Genomic DNA, 15,120 nt, shown 5'->3' on the forward strand with positions numbered 1-15,120 from the left:
TGTAGGGTTGAGGCTTCGAGGACTTTCTCCATCCAGTTAGGCATGCTCATTGATGTCATCCCTGTTCAGCTAATATTGGAACAGTCACGGTGAGACTTTATGGGCGTAGCTTCTGATATTACTAGGAGACACAATTTCATAGAAAACTCACTGAGGACGCTAGAGATTTGAAGTAAGACCCTCTTGCATGCATAGCAAGCTCTTTACTAACTGAGCCATCTTCCTCACACAGATGATGGTTTTATTTGTTTGGTTTTTAAGACATACTGGAAATTGAAATCTAGGGTCCTTTGGTTGCTAGACAAAATGCGTGTGTGTGTATGTGTGTGTGTATGTATGAGAAGGGGGAGGGAGGGGGGAGGGAGGGAGGGAACGTGTTTACATGCATATGCACTGAGTTACATTCCCAGCCCTATGGTAAAGGAATTTAAGAAGAAATTTGCCTGGAATAACACTAGAGTTGAACATCCAGAAAACAAATGAAGTAACTCAGTTACAGCACAAGAACTTCTGCCAGCTGTCTGGCAGAGACTGAACTTGCTAAAGATGATTAGCTGAAGGCTCATAGGTTTTAGAACAGTGATTCTCAACCTGTGGTCACACCCCTTTGGAAGTCAACCAACCCTTTCACCTATCAGATATTTATAGTATGATTTATAACAGTAGCAAAATTATAGTTATAATATAGTAGCAATAAAAACAATTTTATGGTTGGGGTCACCACAACATGAAGAACTATAGTAAAGGGTCGCAGCACTAGGAAGGTTGAGAATCACTGCTTTAGATGCTTGTAGTTCATGAAAGCTTAAATAGAGATTTCCTTATAAGGTATAGAATTTCCCTTCTGTCCCCTTGACACAAATTTAAAAGCATCATAGCTTATATCATAATCACATGGAGTCTGCTTTTTAACTTAGTATAACATATTTATGCAATAACTGAAGAGAAGGGGAACTTTATCTTATTCATGTATTGCTACTTATTTCCGTCATCATGCAAAGATTAAATTCAAGCCGGGCGGTGGTGGCGCACGCCTTTAATCCCAGCACTCGGGAGGCAGAGGCAGGCGGATCTCTGTGAGTTCGAGGCCAGCCTGGTCTACAAGAGCTAGTTCCAGGACAGGAACCAAAAAAGCTACAGAGAAACCCTGTCTCAAAAAACCAAAAAAAAAAAAAAAAAAAAAAAAAGATTAAATTCAAAGCCTTGTACATGTTAAACAGGTGATAGCCACTGAGCTCCAACTTGCTATTATCTAACATCAGATTACTCCAGGGGACCCTTTCTGTTCATCTGGGAATTCTTCAGTCTTTCAAAGGATGTGTTACAGTCTCCGCCTCCTCATGAAGCCGCAGCCTCCTTCCTTGCAGACAGACATGTCATATTTTTCTCCCGCTTCCATCTGTCACTTTCTTATATCTATGAGCTGAGTTTGGGTAGTTTTTGGTTCTATCTTCCAGTTCACTAATCATGTCTTCAGCTATGTCTAATCTCTGAAACCAATCATCCAAATATATAGTTTTAATTCTATTCATTTCTAGCTAATTATTTTTTGTCATATTTGCTCAGGCTTTACACACGTTCAGGCTTATCTTTTATTACTTGAGATAAATTTAAAACAATTATTTGGTGTTAGGAGATGGCTCAATTGGTGAAGTGCTTCCCATACAAACATAAAGGATCTGTTTGATTCCCAGCATCAACATAAAAAGCCAGGTACAGGGCATACCTCAGTCTGTCAAACAAGGCTATTGAAACTCAGAGGCCATTGCTTCCACCAAATACCTAGCAGAAATAAGTGCACTTAATATAAATAAGAAAAATTACATGAAATAAACTACAATAAACTTCTCCTTCAAATTAGGTATGTCTTCTCATCAACCTGTCTCTTTTGCTTCTCCTCAGCAGAAATTAAATTACTTTGCTGGAGGCTTTTCCTCACTGTGCTCATGGGTCCCAGAGGTCATCTGCTGTGCCTCCTCTGTCTCCCCAGACCCATGAGACTCAGCCTCCAGAGGAGTGTCCTGCATAGGCCGCTGCCACCCCCAACCCCCAAGCAGGAGGAAGTGCAGGTAAAGGTGTGCGCCTCACCTGACCCTCACCTGAACACATTTCACATTGATGCCAGGGCACACAAACTTCCTCCAAATGAGGTTAGCTCTGCTGTCTCCGCAAGTGATGGGGTACACAATTTCAGCCTCTAAGTTCTCTCCCTCTTCAGCCATCTTCACTTCTCATAGACACATGGACAAGAAAAAGTAGAAACAGAAAATCAGTTACAAACTTTCCAAAGCACTTCCTGCAAATGTGGAAAGTAGCTGTCAACCTAAAACCAAACTGACATCCAAGAAGGCCAGAAAGAGAGCCCAGAAGCAGGGGTACCCATCAATCCCACGGAGAATTTCAGATGAATCCACAAAAAAGACTAAACTACTTATCAGCAACTATTAACCACAATATTAATATAAGGTCATTAAACAATGACCAGTTGGAGAGCCATGTTAGAAGACAAAATTAAAGTATAGTTGAAACACTGCTAGGGAGGCAAGTCTTAGGTATCCCAACTCAGGCCCCATAGGTAATAAAAGAACACCTACAATAATTTACTGGTAAACAAAAGAAACAGGGAGAAGGCAGTGGCAAGACAACAAAATACCAAAGAGGAGAAAGCTGCAAGATTTGAGGTTGACTCTTTTTTCTACCAGTGGCTGGTAGTAGTTCTCATTTAAGATACAATGTGCCCTCCCTCTTAAGAAGACCTGTGACCTGGCCTCTTATATGTTGGGAAACAGCCCAGACAAGGGCATAGCTAGCCCTGGCTGTTACCTCAATGGTGGAACAGTCAGGTCCTCGCAACCAACAGAAGGCAGGCTTCCCACCTAATACAGTTTCCCAGCCAATAGCGTTTCCTACCTAACACTGCTTCCTTGAGCTGTGAAGAGGCTGTGAAGGCTGCAGCAGCTGCAGCAGCTGCATTTTCTGTTTCCATGTTATCTTCTGTCAAGTCACCCCTGGTAGACAGAGAAAAAGAACATCAGAATGACCAAGTACACAGTTTGTAGTCCCCGGCACACCTAGAGTGTAGAAGGATGAGTCTCATTGCTGACAAAACAATTATAATTTTTTATCTATATTCAGAAGTTGTGGTGGCTATTCAGTCAGAGAAGAAAGTATAAGTGCCTACGTCCCCCTCAGGAGAAAATGTAGCCTGCATTCTCTGCTCCATGTTTGCCTTCCACAGGTGCCCGGACAAGTGTCCATGGACAAGCAAAGCCAATGTGAGGAACTTACAGAAGCAACAATGTTCATATGGGAACTCAAAACCATTATTTCTTTAATTAATAATGTTTTCTGTTTCCAATATTATAATTTCATACTGTTACACAAAGTTGCTAAAAATATATATTTTACATAGTTTTAGAGCTCAAACCCAGGCCACCAAACATACTAAGCAAATGTTCTACAGAGCCATATTCTCAGAAAATACAAAAGTTTTGAAAGAGGAAAAAAATTTATTTTCGTTAACCCATATCTCAAACCAAAATAAATTATGAGCAAACTAAAAGGAAAGGCAAAAGGTGAAACCCTACAGTATGGAATTTTTTAAAAAAGAAGATGATTAATAGTAGTAGTTATAAAATGGTCAAGGTTTTTTCTTATATACAAAATCCAGAATCATAAAAAAGGATACCGTTGGATTAAAAATAAAAATATTTGGGGATGGGATGCATCTCAGCTGGTAGACTGCCTACCTAGCATGCACGAAGACCCCAATTTGATTTCCCAGTACCACATAAAATGGGCATGGTGGTACATGCCTGCATTACCAGAAGGCAGAATAATCAGAAGTTCAAGGTCATGCTTAGAAATACAGTAAGCTTGAGGCCATCCTGGGCTACAAAAGATCCTATTTCAGGGGCAGAGAGATGGCTCAGAAGTTAAGGGCACTGTCTGCTCTTCCAGAGAACCTGGGTTCAATTCTCAGCACCCATAAAGCAGTTCACAACTTTCTGTAACTCTAGTTCTAGGGGACCTGCTGACACCCTCACACAGTCATACATTCAGACAAAACAACAATGCCCATAAAATAAACAAATAAATAAATAAATAAAAGAAACCTCCAAAATGTAGGGGGAAAAAGAGATCCTATTTTAAAATAAACAAACAAAAATAGAAGCTGGGGCCAGTGAGATAGCTCAGCAGTTATTGCCAAACCTCCTGACAGCCTCAGATCAAATGTGGAAGTTCTCTGACTTCATATATGTAAATACACACACACACACACAATCATTTCAATACTCAAGAGCAGAAACGGGGATTACTACCAGTTCCAGACAAGCCTGGTCCACCTTAGCTCTTCCCAGGCCAGTTAGGGCTATATAGCCAAGACCCTACTTCAAACTTCCTCCAAAATTTAAAATATAAGTAAATAAATAAAATTAGGAGCTAGAGAGATGGCTCAATGGTTAAGAGAACTTGTTGCTTTTACAGAGGACCTTGATCCATCCCAGCACCCACATGGTGGCTCACAACTACCTGTTACTCCAGTTCCAGGGGCCCCAATACCCTCTCTGACCTTTATGAGTACCAAACGAATGGCACGCTTGAATACATGCAGGTGAACACATATACACACACAATAAAAAGGTAAAAATCTGTCTTGGCTGGCCTTGTACTCACAGGGATCTACCTTCCTCTTTCTCCCAAGTGCTGGGATTAAAGGCATATGTCACCATATTCTGTCCCAAAATAAATAAATAAAATTACCAGTAAAGGCACTTGTTATGCAAGCTTGATGCCCGAGATCAATCCCGAGAACCCAGGTCAAAGCAGAAGACCAACTACTCAGAGTTTCTCTCTTAGTTCCACACACAAACACCATGGCACACATAATAAATTAAAAACAAAACAACAAAAAGACCCTTTTAGCATGGGGCAAAGAACAGCATGAGCAACTTTATAAAAGAGAGAACACATGAATAGTTGGAGGACAGTCCAAGGTCCAAGACCAGAGCCCTGAGAAACCTGTGGAGACTGCTTCCAATTCCTAAGAAACGCGAATGAGGATATGGTGAGAACTGACATGCTCAGTAGTAGAGTGCTTACCTAGTGTTATCAAGGACCTGGGTTCAATCTCCAGCACTGGGAGAAAAAAAAGATGAGTGAGAAACCACTTTCATCTAGATGGGCCAAAGATGGAAGTATCTACCACCAGGATATTTGTGGAAAACAGCAGCATTCCGGCATAGCTAAAGAACCCCAAGAGGGCACACATCACGGTTTAAACATAACGTAGCTTGCCCAAAAGGTTTGTGTTGAAAGCTTAGTTCCCAATAGAGCAGTATTCAGAGCTAGAGCTTTTGGGGAAGTGACTGGATCATAAAGGCCCTGACTTTATCAATAAATTAATCACTTGATGGATGATAATATGATGATATTATTGAGAGGTGATAGAAAAAAAAGATGCAGTCTAAAGGAAGTAGATCCCTGGGAGTGTGCTTTGGAAGGACATACCTTGTCCCTGGCTCTTCCTTCCATTTTCTGTCTCCTAGCTGTCCTGGGATGAGCACCTGTGCCTTTCATCTCCATTCACCACACCCTTCTACCTCCCCATGGCCTAGGAACAATGAAGCCAACTATCAGGCTCTGAAACCGCTTTACCAACAGGTCTCTGTCATCCACAGCTGCTTGCACAGTTGTAGGTTTCTTTCTCCTGTGGCTAGATAGTCTTCTAGTCTATAAAATGTCCACAATTACTACACAAGCAATAGGCAATTTTCTAGGCAAGCCTGCAGTTCATCAGAGGTCAGGGCTTGGCCCAGACTAGGGATCCCAGAGGTTAAGAACTGCTGCTCTTCCAGTGGACCTGGGCTCAATCCCAAGCCCCCACATGGCGGTTCACAGCTGTCTGTAGCTCCAGTTCCATGGGATTCAACACCGTCTCCTGGCAACGTACTCAAAAGGCACAGACATACAGGCAGGCTAGACACCCATACAAACAAAAATTAATTAAGAAGGTCCCTAGGAGGTAAGGAAAACAAAGGTAGTGTGAGGCACGGATGATCCCTGAGAACAACGGAGAAGGCCTAAGGGCAGGGCACCAATACGTGGCAGCATCAGAAAGCCAGGCCCTGGAAAGGATGTCTACAGCAGTGAATGCAGTGTGGATAACAAGTGTGGCTTGAGAACTCTCAGACCTGCCATACATCCCTAGAAAGGACAATACTCCTTGTCTCAGAGGAGAGGAGGAGTACAGGAAGAGGAGGCTATTCAGGGTTAAAGCATGGGCTACTCACTGCAGAGAAGAGGGAGCCTGGAACCCACAGCTGGGTCCTACCTGACACATTCGCCCACTGTGAGTACACACAGCCCCAGACAGCCTCCAGCCTGACCACTCCCCTCACTGGATTTATGTACCAGGAGCTCCACCCAAGCATCTCAGAAGCTCATAAAACAGTGTCCTGAGGGCTTAGCCGCATCTCCCCTGTGGAATACCTGATGCTGCTGTTTCACTGCTTCCCAATCACCAAGAGTTATTTTGCCTTGAACCAGGTCAGAAATGGGAGTTAAACAGAAACACAAACTGGGAACTAGTTTTATTTTTAATTAATTAATTATTTTGTTTTTGGTTTTTGAAAACAGAGTTTCTCTGTGTAGCCTTGGCTGTTCTGGAACTCACTCTGTAAACCAGGCTGGCCTCGAAATCACAGAGATCCATCTGCCTCTGCCTCCCGAGTGCTTGGATTTAAAACATGCACTATCACCATCTGGCTTGCAATCTGCCTTTTGAGACATTAAGAATGGCTCTAAATCAGGCATTGTGGTGCACACTATTCGTCTCAGCACTCAGGAGGCAGAGGCAGGTTTGATGTACATAAATAGTCCAGCCAGGACTTCTTAAAGCAGTGGTTCTCAACCTTCCTGATACTGAGATCCTTTAATACAGTTCCTCATGCTGCAGTGACCCCCAAGCATAAAATTGTTTTCAGTACTATTTAATTACTGTAATTTTGCAACTTTTATGAATAATAATGTAAATATCTGATAAACAGGCTGATAATGCAACCCCTGTGAAAAGGCCAATCAAGCCCCAAAGGGGTCACAACCCACAGGCTGAGAGTCACAGATTTAAAGAGACTCTGTCTCAAAAACAACAACAACAATAATAACAACAAGAAGGAATGACTTTGATATAAACAGTAATATTAAATGGGAACACCCAGACTCCAGAAAGTCTGCAGGAACTTGGAAAGGAAGCTATCATCCTCAGCCAGAACTTTAGACAAAGCAGAGGACAAAGACAGAACCAGATGTACACCCTGTCCAAAACAAACTCTTACAAGAAAGGAAGTCAGGAGTGGGGGAAAGAGATCCTGAAACCCCTCGCTGTGCCATTTAGGAGAGACTATAGCTACCAACTTGGGAGTCAGTAGAAAACTCATACAAGGACATTAGCAAACCAAGGGTCAGCGTTAGCTGGAAATGGCCGAAGAAACCAGAGTGAAGATTGAGGGTAGAAGTACCTCCATGGGTGTAGTATAGATCCTCTGCAGCATAGCCTGTAAACTTATCTCTCCAACTCTCAGCAAAGAGGTGAATAAATTGGCATTTCTATTCATATATCACATAAAAAATATACTTTCCCAAACATGTGAACTCCTGGCCTTCTATTGAGAACCACTTTCTTCTCTGTGGTAGGCAGACTGCCACAGCATGGTGGTGAGCAGGAATAATTCTGTCAGGCTTTCTAAGTAAAGAATACTTCCCAGGTCTCCCCAAATCAGGAAGGAAATCAGTTCCCACAAGGAAACTAACTAGCCTCTATCTACTTTCTTTTCCTTTTTGGTTTTTGTTTGTTTGTTTGTTTTCTGGTTATTTTTTTTTGCACACATTAAGAGTTAAGTCTTGGGACTGAAAAGATGGCTCAGTGGTTAAGAGTACTGACTGTTCTCCTAGGAGACCTAGATTCAATTCTCAGCACCAACATGATAGCTCACAACTGTCTGTAATTCTAATTACAGAGGACCCGACACCCATGGCAAAATACCAATGCACATAAAATAAAAATAAATTAATTAAAAAAAGAGTTAAGCCGGGTGATGGTGGCGCACGCCTTTAATCCCAGCACTCGGGAGGCAGAGGCAGGCGGATCTCTGTGAGTTCAAGACCAGCCTGGTCTACAGAGCTAGTTTCAGGACAGGCTCCAAAGCCACAGAGAAACCCTGTCTCGAAAAACCAAAAAAAAAAAAAAAAAGAGTTAAATCTCATTTTCCAACTAGTAGGATAATGGATACAGCTTCCCATCAAAAATGCAAAAATGTCCCAGCACTCGGGAGGCAGAGGCAGGTGGATCTCTGTGAGTTCGAGACCAGCCTGGTCTACAAGAACTAGTTCCAGGACAGGCTCCAAAACCACAGAGAAACCCTGTCTCGAAAAACCACAAAAAAAAAAAAATGCAAAAATGGAAAGTTCTCTCTGTGAGTTCAAGGTCAGAAAAAAAAAGTTCTCTCTGTGAGTTCAAGGTCAGAAAAAAAAAACTCCCCAATCTTCAGGACAGATCTCCTGGGGGCTATGTGGGTTCTTCCAAAGGAGGAATCACAGCCTCCTTTCTACAACAGGACTGACCATTGGGAGCAACATGCTAGCACCCTGGTACTAAGGTCACAGATAGAAGAGGCCTTCTGATTCTTCATGGTTTTTCCCATCAAAGGGAGTCATTTATTATTCTCCCACTTAACTCGGGCAAACTTTGATCAGCTTACGAATGGGATGGAGAAGACTCTACAGCTCCCAACCCTGCTATAGAACCTTCCACTATGAGGACACACTCAGACAGGTATCTCGATAGGTATAGAGTGAGGCCACCCAGACAAAGCAAACCCAACACACCAAGAAAGTAAAAGGCACTGGCTATCCACTCCATTGAGGTCTGTGATGGTCTGTCATATAATTTCTGTAGCTAAGTCAGGAATGATATCAGGGTGGGAACTGCAATTTCTCCCTAAATAGTACAGAACCATCAGCAGAGGCTTGAACAAAAGAAGACACTGCAAGTACTGGGCCTCGTGGCAGAATAAAGAAACCTGTTTCTTGGCAATTTGGAGTAAGATGTACAGAAGAAAGAAAAGGAGAAAGTCCAGAGGCAAAGGTAGATGGTATAACTTAAGAAAAGTTGGCTAGAAACAAGTCAAGCTAAGGCCGAGCGTTCATAAATAAGAATAAGACTCCATGTGTATTTATTTGGGAGATGGACGGCAGGCCCCTCAAAGGGCAAAGAATAAATAGTAAAAACAACAAACTAAAGCCTAAACCATAAAGCCAGAGCCAAATGAAAGAATTAGAAGAAATGATAAATATTTATATATTAAGTTCCCGAATTTTGAAATGATTTCTTTTTGGTTTTTCAAGACAGGGTTTCTCTGTGTAACAGTCCTGGATATTCTGGAACTCGCTTTGAAGACCAGGCTGGCCTTGAACTCACTAAGATCCACCTGCTTCTGCCTCCCAAGTGCTGGGATTGAAGGCGCATGCCGCCACCACCTGGCTTCCCTTCCTCCCTTGTCCACTTCTTTCCCACTACTACATAGCCTACACTGGCCTGGACTCAGGATCCTTCCACCTTAGGCTCCTAAGCAATAGGATTATAGGCATGAGCCACATCCAGCCTGTGGTAGTTTCTTACTCCTCAGCAACTAACATACCAGTAAACAGGGCAAACTGACCAATTATACTCTTGCTACTTCTCACTACTATTAAACAATTGTTACGTCCTTGGTATATGCAAACTCTTTGCATCCCAGGAAAGCAGCTCAGTGTTGATACAGCAAAGCTGAACTCCAGAAATTGCCTTTCTAATGAAGACAAAAGTAGCAAATATGTACACCCAGATGCTAAAGAACTATGTTGGCCAACACCCTCATATCTAGGATAGCCCCAGAAGTTGATCTCTCTTACAAGATAGCATGACACCCACAAGGGACACCTCTAAGCTCACAACTACGTGAAAATATCCAAGAAGACAGACAGTAATACCCAACTATGCATGGTGGTGTCTGCTTTCCATTATTCAGGAGGTGAGGCAAGAGGATCCTCTTTCATTCCAGGTCAGCCTAGGATACATAGTGAATTCCAGAATAGATTATAGAATGAGATCCTGTCAAAATAAAGAGAAGGGGGGAGTAATATTGAAGGGTCTTTGATATGGGACTGAAACTGTACAGTAGTGGTCCACCACAATGTTGGGCTTCAGCTGGAAAGACTATCAGGAAGATAGCCCTCATTTCCCCCAAAATCCTAGGTGATGCTAGAGATATGAACTCCTAACAGTGACTCTAGGGCAGAAAGCAGAAGCTACATGACCTTTTCTAATACAGCGTCACTTCTGCCACACTATTTACCACAGAGTACCCCAAATCTAAGGTGATGTGGGAAGTCCTTCTGCATATGTGTTGCTTTTACTGGTTAATGAATAAAGAAACTGCTTTGAGCCTATAGTAGGGTAGAACAGAGCTAGGCGGGGAAAATTAAACTGAATGCTAGGAGAAAGAAAGCAGAGTGAGGAGACGCCATGTAGTGGCTGGGGACAGACGAGCCAGAACCTTACAGGTAAGCCACAGCCCCGTGGCGCTACACCGATTAATAGAAATGGGTTAAATTAATATTTAAGAGCTAGCCAATAAGAAGCTAGAGCTAATAGGCAAAGCAGTGATTTAATTAATACAGGTTCTGTGTGGTTATTTCAAGTCTGGGCGGGTTCCTACAACACTAAGGGAAAAGGTGGGTATGGCTTTTGGATAAGGGTATGAAAAGATCAATGGGGGGGTGTCAGAAAATACAGTATACCTAAAATATATACCCAGGAAACATCCAACCCATATATCAAGACAATGATATAAATCAAAGGAGACTCAGTGGGCTGCATATAGTAGCACTTTAATTCCAGCATATGGGAGGCAGAGGTAAGCAGATCTCTATGAGCTTGAGGCCAACCTGGTTTATATAGTGAATTTATACAAGACAGCCAGGGCTATTAAAAGAATCTGTCTCAAAAAGAAAAAAAGTCAGGTGGTGGTAACACACACCTTTAATCCCAGAACTTGGGAAGCAGAGGCAGGCAGATCTCTGTGAGTTCTGGAACAGCCAGGGCTACAAAGAGAAACCATGTCTCGAAAAACGAAAGAAAGAAAGAAAGAAAGAAAGAAAGAAAGAAAGAAAGAAAGAAAGAAAGAAAGAAGGAAAGAAGGAAGAGAGGGACGGGCAGAGGAAGGAAGGAAGAGAGAGAAACAGAAGGAGACTCCTCATTGGAAATGCTATTGGAAGGTCCTACTTTACAGACAGGGTCTTCTGCTATGTTCACAAAGCAGGGGAGGATCACACATAATTCAACTCACAACCACCCTAAGTCAGTCCTGCACAGCTAGGCACACCAGCTTCCATGTTTTCCCTGAGGAGGAAGGCAGTGTCCGACCTCCGAAACAGCTCAGATCCCTATTCTGCAGCTGACAGCAACACATGCCTATGAGAAGAACAGCCTGCTCAATAGAGAGGGCAGCAAGGAGAGGTCTACAACCTTCCTCTTTAAAATTTACTGTCAACAAGTGAGCCAAAAGCTCACCCAGGCTCCAGGAAAAGTTAAGTTCAGTATGACAATACTACACAAGATTCAGCAAAGACAAGCCAAAAGCCCAGAGACCAAGTCTCTCAGGGGAGAAAGAATAAGAAATCCCACACACAGCCACTGACTGCTACCCTTTTCCTACCCCTTGTCAGGGCAGGAGTTATCCTGCTACCTCCTCACAATTCTGTATATAAAATTCTGTATATAAGAGGCAAAAGGCTTGGTTAAATGTGACTTTTTGACCAACTAATTATCGCTTTGACCTCTAGAACAAGAGATGATAAAGAAAATATTCAGTTGCCGGGTGGTGGTGGCACACGCCTTTAATCCCAGCACTCGGGGGCAGAGGCAGGAGGATCTCTGGGAGTTCGAGGCCAGCCTGGTCTAGAAGAGCTAGTTCCAGGACAGGAACCAAAAGCCACGGAGAAACCCTGTCTCGAAAAAAAAAAAAAAGAAAGAAAATGTTCAGTTCCTACTGTTTCATTTATCGAAAGAGCAATCACCCAGAGATCTAGAAGCACACTACAGTGGTGAACTGCAATCACCATAGAGCCTCTGCTGATCTTGACACACTCTGTGCTTCACCTTTGCTGCGTCCAGTCTCAGAACCTTGTATGGACAGAAATCTGGACGCTCACCCCTACACCTGGCAGGGCCAAGGCTTAGTTCTTACCCATGAGGGGCTAGATTTGTTGTTACAAGCACTGTCTTCACTTCCTCCACACCACTGCCGTCAACTGCAGTGTCTGGAGTTGTCACAACCACCACCTCTTCCATGTGGACGCTCACATCTGGGGTCGCCATGCTTAGTGGAAGAAGATGCCTGAGGTCAGCAGTGTTGCTCCTCCAGGGTCTCAAATCCTAGAACAAAGCAGGGCACAGGTTATAGTTTCCATACTGGCATAACAGAACAGTTGAGGGCTGAGGTGTAGATTAATAAGAGAGCACTGCCAAGTATGCGCAAGGTCCTGGATTATATCTCCAGCACTGAAAAAAAAACTTTTTTTTTGCTACCACAGTACACAGCAGTTGACAGTATTCAGCATCACCGAAGACTCTCCTCCGAGTTGCCACCTAATGCTCTCTGACAAGAAATGGCGGCAATGCAGGAGCCCCTGGGCCGTGGATTGGTAGATGCCATAAATAAACCCAATCTTTTCCCCCCGAATAGATGGGTCACACACCTCCACTCAATCCATGTGGACCTGGAAACTCAGACACAGCAAGCAGCAGAATATGGAAGGAATGCAAACTCTGGGTGATTTTCCTGAAGGCGGGCTTCCCAATTACTACTTTTTATTCTTTATCTCCTGGCTGAACTCAAAAGTGGTCTGAGCCCAAGTGTAGATAAGAAGCACCCGACCTTAGGAAAGTGTAGTGAAATCCACACAAGACAGAAAGGAGAAAACGCACTGCTAATAATTATTATTATTAATTTCTGTCTTTGCTGGGCCTGCCCTGCACAAACTCAAGCTCAAACTCTGTGATGGTGGTAGTAACTTCAAAAGCACCAAATTTAGAAGTAATGCCTCCTCACTCGAGGACTGGCTTAGAGCCTGGAGATTGTACTCTCTCATATCCCAAGCTCTATGCCAGGCCCATGATGGACCCAGTCATGAAATGTTGGAGCAAGCACAACAGGGGTTTCTAGCCGGAGGACAAAAAAGAGGCCCTAGAGTTAGAGTGGGTGGGACATGGTATAGATAGGAAGGATGTATAGACAAGCCTACACATAGCTACACAAGAATGCATATAACATCCTGAGATGTAACACGTATGGACCTAACCCTACATGGAAAACTGATGGCTTTCAGTACTGACTGACTTACAGGGCAGACTGCTGCAGTAGTTAACTTTCAACTTGATGGAATCTGTAATCACCTGTGAGATGAACCTCTGCCCATGCCTGATGGGTATTATCTTGATTACCTTAACTGATATTAGAAGATCCATCTTAATTATAGATGTGGCTATTCCCTGGGCGGGGAATTCTGCACTATACAGGCAGAAAAAGGAAGCTAATAAACAAACATGCATTAATTGCTTTTTATTTATGACTAGCCACTTCAAGCTCTTGCTGTGTGAACTGAAATAAATCCTTTTTCCCGCCGGGCGGTGGTGGCGCACGCCTTTAATCCCAGCACTCAGGAGGCAGAGGCAGGCGGATCTCTGTGAGTTCGAGACCAGCCTGGTCTACAAGAGCTAGTTCCAGGACAGGCTCCAAAGCCACAGAGAAACCCTGTCTCGAAAAACCAAAAAAAAAAAAAAAATCCTTTTTCCCTTAAACGAAGCTTTTGTCAGGGTATTTTATCACAGTAACAACAACAAACTAAGACAGTTACACTTAGGCTCAGACTGGGCCATGGACAGTATTCACAGGGTGGTTACACTTAGGCTTCAGACTGGGCCATGGACAGTATTCACAGGGTGGTTACACTTAGGCTCAGACTGGGCCATGGACAGTATTCACAGGGTGGTTACACTTAGGCTCAGACTGGGCCATGGACAGTATTCACAGGGTGGTTACACTTAGGCTCAGACTGGGCCATGGACAGTATTCACAGGGTGGTTACACTTAGGCTCAGACTGGGCCATGGACAGTATTCACAGGGTGGGTGCCAGGGTCACTGCAGAGGCTCTGAAGATGGACCTGAACACAGCATGGAGGAGTGAAGTGCTCCCTGGCTGGGTGTGGTGGACATGCCTGTAATACCAGATTTCAGGAGGATGAGCAAAAAGGATCCCGAGAGAGAGGTCAGAATGGATTACAGAGTGAGAGCCTGTCTCACTCAGGGAATAAAAAGACCTTTCGCCAACACTGACAACCTAAATTTGATCCCAGAGAGCTGTCTATGGAGGAGAGAACTGACTGACACAAGTTATCTTCAGACAACCACACATACAAAATGTATGTGGACATGTATACATGTGTGCACACATACACACTCTCTAAATAAATAAAGAAATACAATTTTTAAAAAGTTTAAAATAAACCACTTGGCCTGACCAACTAGGTCCAGCCCGTACTTCAGGAAAAATGTCCACTCTGAGACACTGAACACACAACCTCATACAATAACATTTTTAATGTTATTTTTTTAAAATATTTATTTATTTATTATGTATACAACATTCTGCCTCTATATATGTCTGCAGGCCAGAAGAGGGCACCAGACCTCATTACAGATGGTTGTGAGCCACCATGTGGTTGTTGGGAATTGAACTCAGGACCTTTGGAAGAGCAGGCAATGCTCTTAACCGCTGAGCCATCTCTCCAGCCCCTTTAATGTTATTGTATACAGGTGTGATTCAAAACTGATTGACAGCTGGGTGTATAATCCCAGCACTCAGGAGGCAGAGGCAGGTGACTCCCTTTAAATCCAAGGCCAGCCTTTTCCACAGAGCAATTTCCAGGACAGCCAGGACAACACGGAGAAACTCTATGACAACACGGAGAAACTCTATCTCAAAACAAACAAACAAACAAACAAACTGCTATAGGAATT

The 15,120-nt window shown here is 43.3% G+C and overlaps 1 protein-coding gene across 2 annotated transcripts in view; it reads right to left on the reverse strand.

Moving 5' to 3' along the window:
• Gmeb2 (glucocorticoid modulatory element binding protein 2) overlaps positions 1-15,120 on the reverse strand; it is a 36,758-nt gene that overhangs the window by 15,340 nt on the left and 6,298 nt on the right. The window contains exons 2-4 of one of the 2 annotated variants that reach the window (XM_075963375.1): positions 12,288-12,475; positions 2,911-3,008; positions 2,100-2,230 (exon numbers count right to left, since the gene is read on the reverse strand). In XM_075963375.1, coding sequence (XP_075819490.1) covers positions 2,100-2,230; positions 2,911-3,008; positions 12,288-12,418 — 360 coding nt within the window. In that variant the 5' untranslated portion in view covers positions 12,419-12,475. The remainder of the gene's footprint in view (positions 1-2,099; positions 2,231-2,910; positions 3,009-12,287; positions 12,476-15,120) is intronic. The other variant, XM_075963377.1, reaches the window with a different exon arrangement.

Source organism: Microtus pennsylvanicus, chromosome 2, assembly GCF_037038515.1.
Source record: "Microtus pennsylvanicus isolate mMicPen1 chromosome 2, mMicPen1.hap1, whole genome shotgun sequence".
Taxonomy (NCBI): domain Eukaryota; kingdom Metazoa; phylum Chordata; class Mammalia; order Rodentia; family Cricetidae; genus Microtus; species Microtus pennsylvanicus.